Genomic DNA, 19,020 nt, shown 5'->3' on the forward strand with positions numbered 1-19,020 from the left:
GCACGTGTTTGATAATCTTTATATGGCAAAAGAGCCATCTTTCAAATATGTCACAGATTCATATTAATCACCATCCCTGCCTTGGCTCTGTCCATCGCCGTGGGCAAAAACGAAAAACGTCTGGTGGTTGTGTGTGTGTGTGGGGGGGGGGACGTTCTACATTATGATTTACAAGAGCCTGGAAACCTAGTGCTCTATTAATGGGAAAGAATGATTTTAAAATGAGAATATTTTTATATTATGCACAAGCGCGCACACACACACATATATATATATCCTGGAGCAGACACACATTTAGAGATATGTGCACACAAGCTTTCTAACTCCATCTGGAAGGAAGGATGTTTGAAGTTAACAATGTAACTTCTCACTTTCAAGCAGGCTCAGAAAACAAGGAGCTGGCAGGAGTTCAGATGAAGGCAGCTTAAAAGTCAAATGATTCTGACTCTGAACCTGAGACTTCTTAGAGGCAAGGTCCTTTCCTTTCCCCATTAATGGGCTGACTTGTGAGCCCAGGAACAAAGTGCGCTGATGTGAGGAATTCTGAGGAGAGTCAACTCATTACGGATGGGCGAGTGGAGTCTGAGTTGTGCAAATCAAAGGCTCTAATCTGGAGTAACTGGCTGCACTTCTGCTTGGAACTAATTTGTTCTAAGATACACTCACCTTTCACCCCCCAAAGGCCCGGAGTAGCGTCCCTCCTGGGTCAGCCGAGCAGTGCTCTGGGGTGGAGGGAGAAGGCTGCCTTCCCTGTGGCCTGCCAGCAGTGGACAGCAGAGTAGCGAGGATTCCAGCTTAGGATAATAAAGACGGGGTTGGGTGGGAGGGGGGCTGGTGATAAAATGCCCAGCAGCCAAGCTCATGGTGGTGGCCCTTCTGAATGAAGAAGTGTTCATTTCCAGTTTTTACTTTGCAAGAGCAATATGGATCCTACAGATAGTGTCATTGGTGGATGCATGGCGAGCTCTCACTCTTGAAAAGTTACATGTAAGGTCAGTGCCCACCTCACCCTTGCTGACAGGGAAGTAAAAAATATGAGGAGTAAGAGGGAGGAAACAGCTGCCCTCCATGGTGTCAACGTAGTCTTATAGGCTTGCACCACGGCCTGATTATGGTAACCATACTACACACAGCTCATGTGCCTGTACACACTGCTTAAGCTGAAAGTGCCTGAGATAGGCAGAGCTATAACAAGGGGAGGTGGTAAGCAGGGCTGGATTGCAATCTCTGCTTTGGGATGAGGTGCAATCAGCAGCACCAAGAAGCGGAGAATGGAAGCCACAATTTTGGGAAGATACCACAGGGGGTGAATTCCCTTGTTAGGGTAGCAGGCGTGTTTACTGCATTCCCTGCAAAATCCAAAAGGGATATGACACTTTCCAACCAGAAATACAAACCACTCAGGTAAAGGGAAAGAATGGTCTGGAATTCCCACAATGCCACAGAGAAATAGTCACTTGAACCAGGCAGGTTATCCAAACATTAATCTTACAATCTTCCTTCTCAGCCTTACCTCCAAACCGGGCACCACTTTTGTGGCAACTGGCAAGCCCTACCGTTACTCTTTACTCACAACCTGCTCAAGCAGCAAGGAACGCACAGACCCCACCCAGTACGTGGCACAGCACAGTCCTCGGCAAGATCCTGCCAAAGCAGAACAAGCCTTTCATGTCTCCCTTACCCAAACTGGCAGAAGAATGACCCCCAAATCTGTTCCCAAGTATCAATCATACACCCCCTAGTCTCCTTCCTGCAATACCATTTACCACACATGCATGCCCCCCACCATCTTGACAGTGCCAGTGTGCCTCTCCCTGAGCTGCCCCTCCCACTGTGTGGAATTTCCTTCCCTTCCAAAGGCAGCATAAAGTGGTTGCAGTGTGAATGCGCTTGACCTTTTGTCTTGGACTAATCTAATTGTGTCGTCTTTGTGTAACCAGCCGGTAAAGGTCAGAGCTGTATTTAACAGTGGGGCCCTTTAGGTACCAAATTTGCCTTGCAGTGAATTAACTTGATTATATTTCTTTCAAATATGTCAGGGCCCAGGTCATGTTAACCCTGCTGATGCTGCCTCCATTCTCCTTTGTTTCCGTCCTAAGTGCAGGAGGAAGAGGAGGAAGAAAACAAGACAAGGGGCCATATGAGCAAAACATCTGCAAATAGGCACATGCCAATGAAGTCTCTACAGGGAACAAATAGTCATGAACTAACCTGTAAATGCTGCCGAATCTTGAGATTTCTTCCCTTCTACGAAAGCTGAGGGAGCTTGACAGCATGTGCCAACCCAAACCACAGGAGATGCCTCCTCCTTGTTCTCAAAATAACTAGCTGTTATGCAAAATTACACGCCACCAGACAGGGGAAGTTCTTCCCATGTTTTAAAAAGCCAAAACAGACATTTTGCTAAAGTCTTTGACACACTGCTGCACCATCACAATGGACAGCATCTAGATCCAAGATACTTCAGTGGTTACAGTACTGGACTGGATCTGGAGAAACCTGGGTTTGAAACCCCCATTCAGTCATGTGACCTTAGGCCAATCATTTTCTTGTTCAGCCTGATCTGCCTCACCTCAGAGGAAGTGTGGGACAGAATCATGTATGCCTCTCTAACCTCCTTGGAAAGAGGGGTGGGCTAAAGATATAGGATCGTTAACAGCACTTACGCAGCGAGTCAGAAGGTTTGCGTGCCCAGCTACCCATGAGCCTGACTACAATTGCACCAAGCAAGAATCATTAGACATAAGCTTATCATTCCATGGACTCCACTGGAACAAAATTTCCATCCAAAATTTTTAACTGAACTGTTTGGATTCAGCTATAGGTAATGGTGTGGCTGAGCAAGCCCTAAAGCATGATGGGAGAGAGAGCAAAATGGCTTGTCTAAGCCTCCTGCAAGATCAAGCTGGTGGGGGGGGGGGGAGGGGAATGGAGCACTTCATAGGTATCTGCTTTCAAGCTGTATGCTGACTTCCAGCCACCAGATTGCCTTCTACCTTAGAAGGCTGTAGCCGGTGGAACTGTAGGCATGCATACAGCAAGAGATGACCAACACAACTTCCAAAGCAGGTGATCTTGGAGTGGGAACAAACAAAGATGTTCTCTAGCTACCCTCACTGTCCAGACATGAAGCATTTGAATTTCCAGAAGTCACTGAGGTTGCTGGCTTCCCACATGCCTAGTCTAAGTAAGCAGCCAGAAGCAGCAGCATGGAGGCCTCCCTGAGAACGACTGAGCTCCCCAGCACCAACAGCCACTCACCGAATTGGGTGTGAGAGGTGCCCCCACCACATCGATGATCTGATCCTTGATGTCACTCTTGCCCTCATCAGTGCAGGGACCTGACTGCCCGTCAGCATGGGAGACACCCTCAGTGCTGGGTCCTGTGCCACCTGCTTCCATGGAGCCTGCATTAGCTTGGTGCGCGCAGCATCTGCAAGCTCATATATTCCCACAGTTAGCAAAGGAGCTTGCTTGGAAGGCTCATAAAAGCAGCACACACCGGGTCACTCGCGTAACTCATTGAATTTATCTAAGGACAATAATCTCTTCCGTCGGCATTGGGTTCAGGTCTGTGGGAGGGAAGAGAAGGAAATTGGAGAAAGAAAGCTCCACTGCATGCTTTTTGTCACCTCCTAGTTGTGAGATTGCTCTGGCACAATCATTTAAAGTGAAAACCTGCTTCATTCCCAGCTGAAAGTAGCAGCAGGAACTCTGCTACATCCTAACACAGGACAGTGAGGCTGCCTGCCCAGCCCCAACACAAAGTTACTTCAGGCCTGGTAAGATGAAGCAGAATCTCTATGCCAGTGCATCTTGAAGGGAAGGTACTTGCTCCATAAGTCTCTTTGTCATCAGGCCCCAGCTGGAGAAGAACATCTCTACACTCACTGGGTCAGGAAGTCTGCTGGCCTCTCAACAGAGGCTCAGGCACAGTGGGGTTGGATTTTGCCCTTTCTGCCAATAGCAAGCTGTTTGCAATCGGAAGACATTTACAGCATGTCAGGCATGTCCCCACACAGGTAGGGCAGGACTCAGCTGAAAGAGCAGCAGCAAAAAAGACCGTGAGCCAGGCAGAGTCCCCCCAAAAACGACTGCTATTTCCCCACCCCACCCTTAACAGTGCTTGTCCCTGCATGAAAAGATTTGCCTCCTTAATAGCGGGCTGTCCTTCTTGATAGCTTCAAGAACTCAAACAAGAGAGAGAGAGAGACAAAGACTCTGTTCAAATACTTTTCTACCGGGAGGGATTCTTTTTTGAAAAAAATCTTGAGCATCATCTTCTGTCTTTTACCTCCCCCCCCCCTTTTTTTTTTAACAAAACACACAAGATATTATTCTCAAACCCATTCACATAGTGTTATTCAAGGAACTGGCTGTATTACTAGGGGGAAAAAATAGCCCCTCTCGACTACAAAGGCTCTGCTCCATGGGTCTCTCTCTCTCTCTCTCTCTACCTGCCCTCTTTACTCACCTACTCCGAGTTCCATCAGCATCTGCTCCAAGGCTTTAATCTTCTTCTGTCCCACGGAGCTCGGCAGTTTCATCTGGAATACAAAGGTAACAGCCACACAGCTCTGAGCTAGCCCTCACTCACAGCCGCCTAGTTCAAACGGCGAGGGAGCTTTGCTTTTTATAGTGCAGGGGAAAAAAGCAAACCAAAGAAAGAAAGGAAGAGAAAAGGGAAATCAAGTGCTGGGAGAGGGAGGCAGAGAGAAGGCCTGAAAGTTTGCAGACTAGGGCCAAGGGCAGGGACTGAAAAGCCTGGTCGCCAGGGCTTTTCAGTGTTCCCAGCACCAAGATGCGGAGATGCGCAGCTTTACAGCTTCCGTGTGCAACTGAATTAACAACAAAAGTTCTGCTCTGCTTCAAACCCTCTCCTGCAGTGCTCTGCCCATCAAAGAGCTCAATTACACAGCAGCTAATGTGCGATGCTGCCCTACTTTACTTGCTCTTGCCAGCCTGATTAGACTCATGCACTAACAGACTTCCTTCTCCCTTTACCTGCCGAGCCCAGAGCCATGGGATTCATTTACAGAGCCAGCTTTTTAACAAAAGCTGCAAAGAGGCACAAAGAGCACACAAGCTTACTCAATTGGCAGAAGTGTGTGTTCACATTGGAGCTGGGGGGAGCGGGGGGGGGGGGGAATCTGGTAAGGAATGCAAGCTGGGCATGAGATCATACTTAGCAGGACCCCACTCGTCTAGCCCCATGGCCACAAATGGCTTAGAACAAGTGAACAAGGACAAAATCAGTGCTAGAAAAACATCACACACAATGCAGCATGGAAGACGGTTCCCAGCACATATAAGGGAAACCTGTCGAGCTAACATCCCCTCAACACTTGACAGTGTTTTCAGAGAAGACTGCTTGCAAGTTTCCTCTATCGCTCCACCTTGCCTCAGGCCTAACTGTCACATGGGCACAGAAGTCAACTTTCTGACCTATAGTATAAGAGATTCCAGGGTAAGGATAATGCAGAGCCGTAGCAAGGGGGAACTGTGCCTGGGGCATGCGTGTGCCCTGCGTCGCTGCCATGCCCTCCCCTGGAACGCCCCCTCCCCAGGGTGCACCCAATGCAAGATGCCCTCCCCCCCCGGCCCTATGCCACTGGGATAGTGCTCCTTGGTTCTACCACGTGGAATATAGATACCACCCTTTCCACCTGAAGATCTTTTGAGCAGGAAGCTGGGACACTTTTTTCATCCAGAGCAGGCTTATATGATCAGTTCACAAATAAGATACTAGCATGATCTGTCCATGGGAGGCGCACACAATAGAAGCTAAATTTATGACAGCACCAACAGTTGCAATTTTCGTGTCACTGCAAGGCTGCGTGAAAACTACAGCCAGGCTGAAACTAGAAAAGGCACACACACACCTGGAAACGAAGAAATAAGAAAATGCCCTTCATCTGGCTGCCAAGATAACCCACAACAGGCCCACTCTTTGCTCTCACAAGGCAGCAATGACTTGTGACTGCTCCCCAGGAAACCCCTAAGGATGAGGTCTTTGCAGTACTCTCCCATGTCATGACAGGAGAATCTGACTCTGGAAGCAATTTCTGGATGGAAATTGGGGAATTGGGTGGGTCTCGCAAGTCTGCAATAAGGGTACCATTTAGCATCAACTTGAATCACGCAAGTCTGTTGCAGAAACCTGGGGGAAAGAGGTCCAGCAAGGGACAGCAATTAAATGAGAGATTCCCCTATGAAAGAAGAAGAACATGCTGTTGAGTGGCAAGCATCTCACGGCAACCCCAATCCTAGGACATTCCAGGCAAGAGAACTGCAGAGGTGGTTTCCAATTAACTTCCTCTATGTAGCAACCTCAGCCTTCCTTGGTGGTCTCCCATCCAATTGCTAACTGTGGCCAGCCATGCTTTTAGCTCACAAGTTTCAACGCACAGGTTAAGCAAGCCACCTCCATTCTTCTTAAACTGGACCATCCAGTGATGAATCTCAGCCTGCACTGCTCAAAGTTCTCCCATTTGTCTCCCTCTTGGCTCCAGCTTCATTATTCAGCTCTCTGGCTCTCTTCAGAGTTCATTCCAGGTCAAAGCAGTCATCAATTTGTTTATTTCATTGTGCTGCATGACAACTATATTAAAAACTGCTTTATCTACATATAACTCCCTCAGTGATTACTTATGCCGAGCAAAAACAGTGTATTAATAAAGGCACCCTTTGTTGTTAAAAGCAACCAGAGGCTGCTCCCACGTGGAGTTTAAGATGTGGAGAGTCTAAGATGTTGAGGTGGGCCCAAGGGCCATGACCCTGGAGGACGGGGAGGGTGGCATGCAAGGGAAGGGGAGGGAGGGGGGAGGGATGGCATGCAAGGGAGGGGAGGGAGGGGGACCGGCATCTGGACATGGCCCACCCACCCTAGAGGAGGGAGGGGAAGGGGAGGGAGGGGTGGCATGCAAGGGAAGGGGAGGGAGTGAGGGGTGGCATACAAGGGAGGAGAGGGAGGGGCATGCAAGGGAGGGGAGGAGGTCAGGAGCTCCTAAATGCTTCTAAGCAGCCAATATGTGGCGTGCCAATTCAGACAGGAACCACGAAGTGTGGACCAAATGGTTCCCCCCCCCCCAAACAAACCAACCCCACGTCTGGTGCCATCAACCTGCTTCTGACTTATGGAGACCCTCTGAATTAATGTCCTCCAAAACATCGTCTCATCAACTGCCTTGTTCAGCTCTTGCCAACTGAGGGCCGTGGCTTCCTTGACTGAGTCAGTCTATCTCATGTCGTGTATTCTTTCCCTACTGACTTCCCTTTTTCCTAGCATTAGTCTCTTTTCCAGTGACTCTCTTACCTTATAATGTGACCAAAGTACAATAGCCTCAGTAAAGGCATTTTAACCTCTAGGAAGAGTTCGTGTTTGCGTTGATTGACAGTGTTGGTAACACTCTCCTCAAACACCACACTTCAAATGAATCAACTGTCTTCCTACCAGTTTTCTTCACTGTCTACCTTTCGAACCGATACATACTAATGGGGAATACTATGGCATGAATTAGCTTGATGCTGGTTACCAGTGACACATCCTTACACTTAAGAATCTTTTCTAGCTCTTTTATGGTTGCCCTTGCCAGTGTCAGTCTCCTTATGGATTTTTGATTGCAATCTGCCTTTTGGTTGAGGATGGAGCCAAGGAACAGGAAATCTTGAACAACTTCACATTCCCTCATTGTCAACCTTAAAGTTGAATAATTCCCCAGCAGCTACTACTTTTGGTTTCTCAATGTTCAGCTGCAATCCAGCTTCCATACTTCCTGCTTTAACCTTCATCAGTAGTCACTTCAAGCCCCTCCGCCCCCATACCCACATTTTGTTCCTGGCATGAACCCCATGAGACTGCTATTTTCACCACAGGGTCTTTATGGTTTATCCCATCACTGTAAATTGCAACTCCGCAAGGTTGGTTTAGGTAAAATGGCAATGGGTGGGGTGGGGTCAGGGAAGGCAGGCACAACAGTCCTGATCCAAATTGTGGCCCTGCATGCCAGCTGTGAGGAATACACACACACATGGTTATGCCGTATACAGAATTCCAAGTGCTGCATCTGCTTTGTCCTAACAGTTAAAATGGTGGCCTCTCCACCACTAAGACCATTGCCTAACTGCTCTAATAAAAGCCTATTCCATCCATGGTTCTGTGCCACAGAACAATCACCAGTTATATGATATACTTGCAAAATTCAACCACTTAATAAGACCTGATGCCTAAATGGATCCTCCAAGTTTAGAAGCAGTCAATCTCTGAATATTAGTTGCTGAGGGGCAGGCAACAGGGGATGCCTTTTGCCTTCAGGTGTGGCTTGCAAGCTTCTCAAAAGGATCCGCGTCATGATCAGCCCATTTGATCCTGCCATGTTTCACCTCCTGTCCGAGACCTGGGCACCTACTTCTGTTCAGACCCCGGCCTTTCCATTCAGTTAAACTGCTTTCCTTTTCTCAGATCAGTACTATGGAATGTAGGTTGTTTTGACCCGAGTGGGGGAAGGCAGACTGTGGGACTGGAGAGGTGCTATCCCCCTTGGGTACTGATCAGCAGGGTGGTGTGACAAGATGTAGGGGTGACGTGGGGTATAACGGTGCTTGCAATATTGGCTACGCTTCGTTCCAGCAATAGAAGTCCAAATGTTCATTTCCTGATGCTGTTTCATAATAAAGACATCAACTGAAACCAGAGTCTTGTTATTGAACACGGTGCAACTGTTTGCCAGAACTAAGCAAACCCAATTTTGCAAGCACCATTTACCCCACATTACCCCATTATACCCCAGCAACAATCGGGCTGATGAATGTTAAAACACTACACAATTAAGCTAAACACTACACTACATAGTTCCCCCAACAGGGTCTTCTGAAATTATCTGCTCACTCCACAAACCACATGTCCGCCTAGACAAATGCATAACACTCTTGTGGATGGAATCTGGGGGGGAACTGTGTGGAACCTCTGCCAACCCACCTTTCTAACCCCACATCCTGGCCAGTGCTTTAAATTATCATTTCCCTTCTAGTCATAGCTCCAGCCTCTTCTGTAGCTTCTAAAATTTCTTGCATCACTATTGGAGCAAACCAGCAGCAAAAAAATGGTCAGTCTGCCTCAAATGCCACACCCATCAAAAGGCTGTCACTGCCCAGTGAGGAAAATGTTTCCTTTTATGTAGCCAGTGGCTCAGGAAATGGTGACAGCCTGCCAAACAGCCTGAAAATACTCAGCATTACACTTTGCTAAGTTATGATGCAGCTTATTGGTGGCACAGAGGGTGGGAAGAGGCAGAAGCAGTCTGGATGGATTTAGATCTAGCAACAGAGCGCAGAAGAAATACGAGGCCAACCCAGGAGAAGTGAGGCTGTTTGAGTTTACTCAGCTTTAGAGAACATCAATTAAGCTTCCCTTTAATTTTGGGGGAGGATTTGGCCTGTGAACATGAAAGCTCCATTGGCTTCTTCAAGCAAGAGTATATTTTAATTTTACCGTCATTAAGAAAACGTTATGATTTATGCGGCTGCTGTCGGACTAATATCTTTAAAATTTAGCTGGCTAAGCCGATTCATCTTTAAGACTGATGAAGGTTGATTGCTCTCTATGCAAAATGTATTAAAACTAAATGAGGAGTCTATTACTCACAGGGCGCTGATAATCCGTTAGGTAGGCTCCGTTAGCCTGGCTGTCTCAATGGCAGAGGAAGGCCCAGTGCTCCACGAGACTCAGCAGCGGAAAGCACAAGGCAGCCAGCACAGCTCCCGTCAGGAGGAGCGGCAGGGATTCAGTACAGCCAACTTGGACAGAACAGCTCAGGCTACCAGATGCAGTCCTCTCACCGATAGACTCAGTGTGCTTATATAGAGACACATTTAGTTAACTCAATGTGAAAGTTACATCTTATGCCATGTGTGAGTAATGGTTAAGGGCAGGGGACTCTAATAAGGTGAACTGGGCTTCATTCCCCACTCCTCCACATGAAGCCTGTTGGGTGACCTTAGGCCAGTCACTGTTATCTCAGAACTGTTTCAGCCCCACCTACCTCACAAGGTGCCTGTTGTGGTGAGGGGAAGGGATTGTGATTGTAAGCTACTTAAGGTAGAGAAAAGAAGGGTATAAAAACCAACTCATCTGCTCCAAGTAAGCTTATAACATACAGTGCAATCCTAAGTAGGTCTACTCAGAATCCCATCTGGGTGTATTCAATAGACTTACTTCCAGCAAAGTTCACTTCAGAACTTTGGTAAAATGGTAAAACCATTTATTTCAGGCTCTTTTCATTTGCTTCAGAAATCCATCCTGGGTAGAGAGTGAGGCCCAGTTTCACCTTCTTATAATGAGCTAAAGGTAACTCAAGCTATCTGTGAGATGGATGGGTGACACACATTATTAAGGGTGAACACAACATCTTGTGCTCAGTACATTTTGGGATTGGGTTTTTAAAAACAGGAAAATGTTGGTAAAGCTGAATAAAGTCAATACTTATCAGCTTTATTCAGCAGTTACTGATGTTTTTCAGGTTAAAAACCCAAAACCTGAAAATTTCCACCCCCACCCCTCATTTCCCAAACCATTTGGATGTGTGCATGTGAGAACTGCCCCCTGCTGGCATTTCCCAAGCCCCAAAGGGCTTGAAAACCACTGGAAGGGGAAGAGAACTCCATGTCATACTAAGCTTGACTAGATGGCATGGAGTTCTCCCCCCACCCCTGCTGACTCCCAAACCCATGTGGACTTGGGAATGGTAATGGTGAGGGAAGAGATTGAAAAAGCCAACTGTTATGCCTTGGGGTGGGGGGTTGTGATTTGGGTTTACCAGAATCATCACCCCTAGTTATTATCCTAATACCGGGAAGAATAAAGTCTTCCATGTAAAGTTTATAGCAGCCGATCAGAAAAGTAAAGTAGCCAGTCAATGCCACTTCAACAACAAGCAGGGCTCTTGGCAGTGGCACAGTTGGCACAACTGTGGCACAGGGTTATGCTGCACCACTGGACAATATACACTCCTGAGCTGCTAATATTAATGGCAGGCCATGCAAACTACAGAGGTTTGTGGCACTTTATAAACCACTGTGGCACTTTATAAACCAATCATAGGAACTGGAGCACAAATGACACCTATACCCAATCCCATTCTGGCTAAGAGTTCAGTAACAACTTCACTCCCTTCTCAGCTGATCATATGGGGGCCCCTTCAAATAGTGAGCCCCATAAATTAGACCACATGAACAATTCATTCAGCAATATCACATGATGCAGTCCTTCCATGTCAGACTGCAGCTGAAGAAGGAGCTGCATGCTTGGATGCTGCCCCCAACCTAGAAACCACAATGAACAAATAAAGGCAGAATACCAGGAAGTCAGGATACAACCATATACTCTCTGGCATGCTAGATTTCTATGGACAGGGAGTATGACATACATGAATAGTCATACAATTCCTCATCTGCATGCTAAAGCCACTCTATCTAGGAACAGCTGTACTATGTGCTATTTCTAAATTGTAGTTTGACCCTATCTCTAAGCATCAAGAAATAAAAACTAATCAACAAGTTTTAGAATTCTTCATGGCTATTCTAATACAGTGGGTTGGATCCTTCGATCCACAACTGCAAAGATTGCAGGATCCTCTTCCCACTCCTAAAGACATTTCCCATTCCAGGAAAATTTATGGCCCAGGGACTTGTGTGCACTAACAACATCAGTCGGGCAGCTGTACTGTAAAAGAGAAAAGGGAAGAATTGGTCCTTCTCCCTCCCCACGACTGTCCAATTGGTGTAGTTCATAATATACACTTGCCTCTTAACTCAGACAATAAAATGGCACTAAGAGTAAGGAGAGGATAGAAAAGATTCCACAATCCTTGTACCCCTGGACTGGGGACTCCACGCCCACATACAGCAGATAGCATGGAACTACACATCTATCCAGAGCACTTCATCAGAGATCACAATGCAACGCCCCCCAAATCTAGATCCATCCCAGCTGCAGGTTTTGCCCTTTTTTATTCCAGTATCTTCATCTGCAAAAGAACATAAGAACTAGCCTGCTGGATCACACCAGAGTCCATCTAGTCCAGCACTCTGCTACTCGCAGTGGCCCACCAGGTGCCTTTGGGAGTGCACATGCAGGATGTGAAAGCAATGGCCTTCTGATGTTGCTGGTGCTCCCAAGCACCTGGTCTGCTAAGGCATTTGCAATCTCAGATCAAGTAGGATCAAGATTCAGGGACGTAGGTATAGATTTTTATGGGAGGGGTTTGGGGGTGGGGCCACACCCCCACCCGCCTCTAGGGCATGGCCACGCCTCCCCAAGCCCCGCCCCCGGCCTAGCGCTGATAAAAGCAGCTCTCCAAGGCCAGGGACGGCTGACTCCCCCCCTGCCCCCCACCAGCTGGGCTCCCAGCTGGCAGTTCCTTCTGCCCTCCCCTCTGGGCAGAGGCGTAGAGGGAAAATGGAGCCCAGTGCAAAATCTGAGTTTTGCGCCCCGCCCCCCAGCAGCCGCTGTGATGCTGGAATCCACCCCCAAACAGCATCACTTTCAATGGTGTTTAAACTAGAGAGCCCAAAATCTCCTTTTAAATCCACCTTAAAGGGAGAATCTGGGGTTCCCAGTTAAACAACATTGAAAGTGATGCTGTTTTGGGGTGGATTATCCCCCACCCTGAAACAGCATCATTTTCAATGTGGCGTAGTGGTTAAGAGCAGGTGCATTCTAATCTGGAGGAACCGGGTTTGATTCCCTGCTCTGCCGCTTGAGCTGTGGAGGCTTATCTGGGGAATTCAGATTAGCCTGTGCACACCTACACAAGCCAGCTGGGTGACCTTGAGCTAGTCACAGCTTTTCGGAGCTCTCTCAGCCCCACCCACCTCACAGGGTGTTTCTTGTGAGGGGGGAAGGTCAAGGAGATTGTAAGCTCCTTTGTGCCTCCTACAGGAGAGAAAGGGAGGATATAAATCCAAACTCTTCTTCTTCTTCTAAACTGAGGACCTCATATTTTCCCTTTAAATCCATGCTGAAAGGGGTGGATTTAAAAGGAGAATCTGGGGGAATTTGGGGGGTGCCTGCTGTCAGGAGTGCAATTGTTAAGCTAGCAGCACCAAACTTTTAGGGTATCTTTAGGAGACTCTCCTGATGATACCTGCCAGGTTTGGTGAAATTTAGTTCAGGGTGTCCAAAGTTATGGACCCTCAAAAGCGTAGCCCCCATCTTCTATTAGCTCCCATTGGAAACAATGGAGGATGGGTCACCCCCTTTGGGAGTCCATAGCTTTGGACCCCCTGAACCAAACTTCACCAAACCTGGCAGGTATCAATAAGAGACTCTCCTGATGATACCTGCCAGGTTTGGTGAAATTTAGTTCAGGGTGTCCAAAGTTATGGACCCTCAAAAGTGTAGCCCCCACCTTCTATTAGCTCCCATTGGAAACAATGGAGGATGGGGTCACCCCCTTTGGGAGTCCATAACTTTGGACCCCCTGGACCAAACTTCACCAAACCTGGCAGGTATCATCAGGAGATTCCCCCAAACAATCCCTGAAAGTTTGGTGCTGCTAGCCTAAACAATGCGCCCCCTGCAGGCCAAAGAACCAAAAAACACTAAAAATGTTTTAAAAACCCACAAACGGGTGGGCGGAGCTTCGGACATGAATGGGAGGGTTGAACACGAGAACCCCCCCCCCCCTCTTATCTACGTCCTTGTCAAGATTGGTAGCCATAGATTGACTTCTCCTCCATAAATCTGTCCAAGCCCTTTTTAAAGCTATGCAGGTTAGTGGCCATCACCACCTCCTGTGGCAGCATAAAAGGAAGGACATATCACCTTATGAACAACATATGGAGATTTTATGAAGTACGTTAATTTATGAAATGCAGATATTCACAATGTAAAGCAAAATGTTAGCCTTAATAACAAGAACATGGACATAAACTTCTTCCAAACAAGCTTCTCATAGAGGCAGATTAATACAATCCTCCAACTCTTTTGAATTCTCCTTGGCTGAATGATATTGTTAGAATCTGACACAGACCCATGAAGACTAAGTCAGTTTTGCAAGAGTCCTTGATCGATGGAAGAAATATGCCAACAGTGCCCAAAATGTACCACTTTACCACCTGGGTGTAATCTGAGGATTACACGTCTAAAACTACATTGTTAGGCTGTTTTGGTGCCTTCAGCAGGATTCAAAGTGGTAACAGTTGAATGATGGGAGCTGTCATTTCTGAAGCCTTTCCATCTCCCACTGTATTAGACTAGAGAGAGACAGCAACCTCTTTTCATATTAGGCAGCAAACCATTTTTCTAACTACCAGCAAGATCCAAATTAGCCAGAAATTTGGATCACAGCTCAACGCACTACAGGAAAAGTTTTGCTCCTAAGCAAGCGCCAATAGAACAGGGAGTAACAGGCCTTCCTCTCTGTAGCAGTCTACCAGAATTATTTATTATCACTAAAGTCTCCATGTAATAATATCTCAAAGAATGGATAGCTCAAGTTGAAGAACTGATTAGCTGGGATTTTTGAGGTTAGTATATTTTGGATGCTCTCGTCCTCTGACAGCCTCTCCCTACAGCCCTCTTTGCAACGCCAGATTGTGCTTATAATTATGCCAGCATTGCTTTTGATTTAGAGACTCTGAGCCTTTGTCCTTGCCATAAACAACCTGGAAATACATGAACTATGTAGCAAGAGAAAAATAAATAGAAGGGCTACACACCAATGTATGAATCACAGTCACGTGGCTAGAAGAGGAGGAGAGCAGGTGTACACGGTGACAAATGAGAACAACCATGCATGCTGTCCAGAGTTCCCTGCAGGACGGGAGGGATGAAAGAGGATGAAATAAAACAAAGCAGCAAATGGGAAGGATTCTCTTCCTTCACTGCCTGACAAATGGACAGGGGAAGGTGAACAAATAAGATACCTAACTGCCAAGGTGGGCCAATGATATTAGTTTAGGGAGAACCAATAAAACACCTACCAATCTCTCTTGCAAGCCCTCCTTCCCCTCTCATCACAGGCAATGAACACACTTGCAGTATCACCTGAGCGTGAAAGCGCCAGCCACAGCCTCCGTGGCTCCTGCCAGAGATTGAGCTCAAAGCCCAGGACTGGTTCTCTTTTCTGCCACTCAAAGCTGAAGGAGGAGTTTGTTTTCTAATGGCAGATGACAATTATGTGTGAATTAGGGTTTAAAGGGAATGAACCTTGCAATATGGCCCTGTTTGTATGGTTTTCCGACAGAGGAAGTCACACTAACACTTCACACCACAGTGAAGGACCCCAAAGCTCAGTGATAAGAGTCTCCAGCAGTATCTTCCAGGGCTGCTGTGTCATCCACAAAGGCCAGTGAGAAGAACTGAGGGAAGGGGTGGAACTCTGGGGAGAGTACTAGGATGAGCATATCACTTTAACACAGAATACTCCACTGGAGCCTTCTGTGCATTTTGATTACACTGAACAATGTTGCTTGCTACATACTTAAGACTGATAAGACTCCTTCACTCACTGGTGAATCCCTCACTCAGGCACGTCTTCCTCAGTGAGCGGAATCACAGCTCACGGTCCGGGAGCCATGGATGCATGTGGAGGCACTAAAGTTTAGCACTGGCTAACTAGGCATGTTCTGCCCATTCTTCTGAACCTTCCAGTCAGGCACTGACAACATCCCTGGTGTTTTTAACTGTTTAAGACTGAAACTGCTTTGGCGTCCACATAACTGTTCAGCCAGTCTTTCAATTCTGTATTACGGCCTCAGCCTCACCCTGGAGCCGTGAGTTTCAGGCACACTTTCTATTTAAACTTAATCCAAGGAACCATTTCAAAAATCTTTGCTACTCTTCAAAAAGTAGATGCCATCCCAGAACTTGCTTAATGAAATCTACTGCACTGATAACTACCATCTTATTTATTATTTATTGAAAACATTTTTATGGCACCTGTCCACCCAATTAGCGTTTGCAAGGCAGTGAACATAAAAACATTAAAATGGCATTTGAAATTATAAAATGTTTCAATGAAAACACATAAACATACAACACCAGAACTTGGGAGGAGGCTGATAACCATTAATTGGAGATATACTAAATGAAACGAAAGTCTTCAACCACTGGTGGAAGGCACTGATAGCTGGAGACAGATGAATCTACCTGGGTCAAAACACCCTCTAAAAAGGCTCAGTCAAGACATGACCCACTCAGATGGTGCCCTCAGCAAACTCTGAGAGGAATGGGTGTTGCAAATAAATACTGCACTGACCAGCAACTACACTGAATTTCAGTGGGGGATGCACAGGAGGCATTTTTAGTGGCTTCCTTCCTCTAAGATGACAAAAATATTTGCTCCGCCAGTCCATGAAGCAAAGGGTTTCTGTTAATATCATGGAGATTCACATCACCTATTAGAAAAGCTTTCCTGTCAGATCAGTGCATCAGTGGAACACAGTGCCTGGGAAGGTTCTGGAATCTCCAACCCCAACTAGGTCATTTCCTGTGAAGGATGAAATAAGTGATGTTGCAGACACTACCAAAATACAAGAGAACCACCCAGTGATCCAACAGCATTAGCCTGTTTCCCTTATGGATTTCCTCTGCTTTTTGCAGCCCAGCATCCTGTTCATATTGTTAGCTGCAGCTGCAAAGAGAGGTCTTCCTTTAAGATTTAATTGTTCACAACTATGCAAAGTATTTACCATTTTCAGAGGTTCATTCCTGCATTTAGCATCTATGTTATTTTTGCCATAAGTCACTTTTAAGGAAATTCCTTCATTCACAGCTGCAACTACTTAAGGTAACCCATAGCACTGGTAGCTCTTTTTGGAAATCAAATTCTTGGCAAATACCCAGGAGCAATTCTGACTACTAACAGTGCAAACTCCGTGCTGTCAGGGAAAATGACCAGAGCATCAAATCTAAAGGAGCCAGAAACTTGCTAGGTACAAACTCCTGTCTAACAGTTGAATCTTGAAAGTATGCTCTAAGAATTGTTAACAAATTTATGCAGATGCTATTTTCACCTAATAATTAGCAAATGCAACCCCACAAAGTCCACCCAGTTACCACAAGGTTTATATCAGAAACTACTCAAATGAAATCCCACTGATCTACACAAACCTTAAGCATTCAGTGTGCACTCAAGTCTCATGCCCATATTAAGTCTGTGCTAAAATCCACTGATGATGGAGGAAATACTCTGTCCTAAATGTAAAAGACTGCAACCAGAAAAAGGAAGAGAGGAAATGGGATGCACTGGACACTGGCATGCAGGTGGCAGAGACAGGACTGCAGTCCAGAGGGAGTAGTGGTCAGAGAAGCTCATCTCCCTTTAGCCTCAACAGAGATCACCCTCAATTTTTAGAAAAACTACCTATGCTGTCAGATGCTACAGAAATGCTATTTTTTATTTTAATATTGACAAGCACTTGATCCCAGTGCTTGTGAGAAAGCACTGGTCTCTGATATTGCTCTGATCTTTGCAGGTGCTTGAAGCACCCAGCAGGACTACAAGGACGAGGTCCTATCCTTCTCTAATTCCAACCTGTGAAAGGATATTCATCCCTATTGTATCAGCTTTGGAAATGTGTGGAGTTGTGGGAAGTAAGCCCACCTCCAAACTACAGGGGTGGGGGCACAGGGAGGTCTTCTGTCAGGCCAGCTTCAGAGATGCTGGTAAAGCAGCGGGGCATCTTCATGTTTTCCTTGTGCCTCCAAGACTCATCACACAGCCCTGGAGAGCCCCCAGTCTTCTCCAGACTCAACAGAAAAGCAGAAACTCTCACCAGTGGCAAAAAGAATTGTGGACATGCAGATATGGAATGGATGTCAATATTTTTAAATGAACATCTTTAATAATATTAATAAAATACCCTGTCGCTTCACCTCAGTCACGTTTTCATCACCTCTAAAAAATGCTCTGGAGGCTTTGCCAAGTTTGGAAGAAGAGGCGTGTTAGAGCAAGGAAACCAACAGTAAGAACATCTTTCCGTGCCCCCTCCTTGTTGCAACTGGTGCAGAGTTGCTATATTTGTGGGTCCTTGCAGTTAGCCTTACACACCATGACAGAAGTCCACCTGTCTAGGAGCAGACATTTCCCCATGCACAGATAAATCAGAAATTCTCAGGAAGATACCCATGAAAGAAACATCAAACTTTCTGGTTATGCAGCCAATGACTTCTTGCATAACTGTGAATATTAAGTGAACTGGAGGCCTTGTTTGCATCTGTTTATAGCTCAAGAACATCCTTCATACACAGCTTTCTCACACTGCCCAAAGTCCCTCCAGGTCCTCAAAAAAGCCAGAAAGCAGATTGGGAGAGTCTCAAAAATTGAGACTAGTATTTAGAGGAGGAGGAGGAGGAGGAGGGGAAGGGGGGGAAGAAGACGAGTTGGATTTATATCCCCCTTTCTCTCCTGTAAGGAGACTCCAATATCACAATAAGTATGGAAGTGCTCATATGGCACTGGATGTGCAACTTTACAGGTGATGGCTACAAAGAGCCGGGGAGGGGGGGGGGGTCTTATTTATTTTAAATGCTTTTATCCTGTTTTTCCCCTCAAATAAGACTCGAATTGGCTAACGTGCAGAAGCAGCATTCCAGTGGCTGATCTCAGCCTTGGTGCAAAATTGGAGACCTGTGCCATAGGAGACCTGCTGATGAGACACCAAGACAACACCTCTGAGCTTGGTCTTCCTCGAGGCTCACCACTTGTGACTAAAGCAGAGGTGACATTCAAATCACAGATACCACCCTGCCCACCCATCTTGCCACATGCTCTGTCCTCGGCTATTATCTGTGTCGCAGAGTCAGGCTCTCCACACAAACGCTACATGACATGTCACTAAAAGCCACACTTCATCTTTCTAACTATAGGAAGTTATCTCGTCATAGCAACACACAATTTCCGGCTAATAAGGAGGCGCTGATTTCCATCAACTTATCTCGCCAAGATGCCTCGCAGCACAGTCAATACTAAAGAGATAAATTATTAATTGTTCCAAGTAATTAAATTTATCAAATCC

The 19,020-nt window shown here is 46.4% G+C and overlaps 1 protein-coding gene across 1 annotated transcript in view; it reads right to left on the minus strand.

Moving 5' to 3' along the window:
- Positions 1-19,020, minus strand: part of DMAP1 (DNA methyltransferase 1 associated protein 1) — a 46,518-nt gene that overhangs the window by 7,933 nt on the left and 19,565 nt on the right. The window contains 2 exon segments of the mRNA XM_048497444.1: positions 3,262-3,572; positions 4,475-4,547. Of these exon segments, the coding sequence (XP_048353401.1) occupies positions 3,262-3,572; positions 4,475-4,547 (384 nt within the window).

The sequence above is a fragment of the Sphaerodactylus townsendi genome, linkage group LG05 (genome assembly GCF_021028975.2).
Source record: "Sphaerodactylus townsendi isolate TG3544 linkage group LG05, MPM_Stown_v2.3, whole genome shotgun sequence".
Classification (NCBI taxonomy): domain Eukaryota; kingdom Metazoa; phylum Chordata; class Lepidosauria; order Squamata; family Sphaerodactylidae; genus Sphaerodactylus; species Sphaerodactylus townsendi.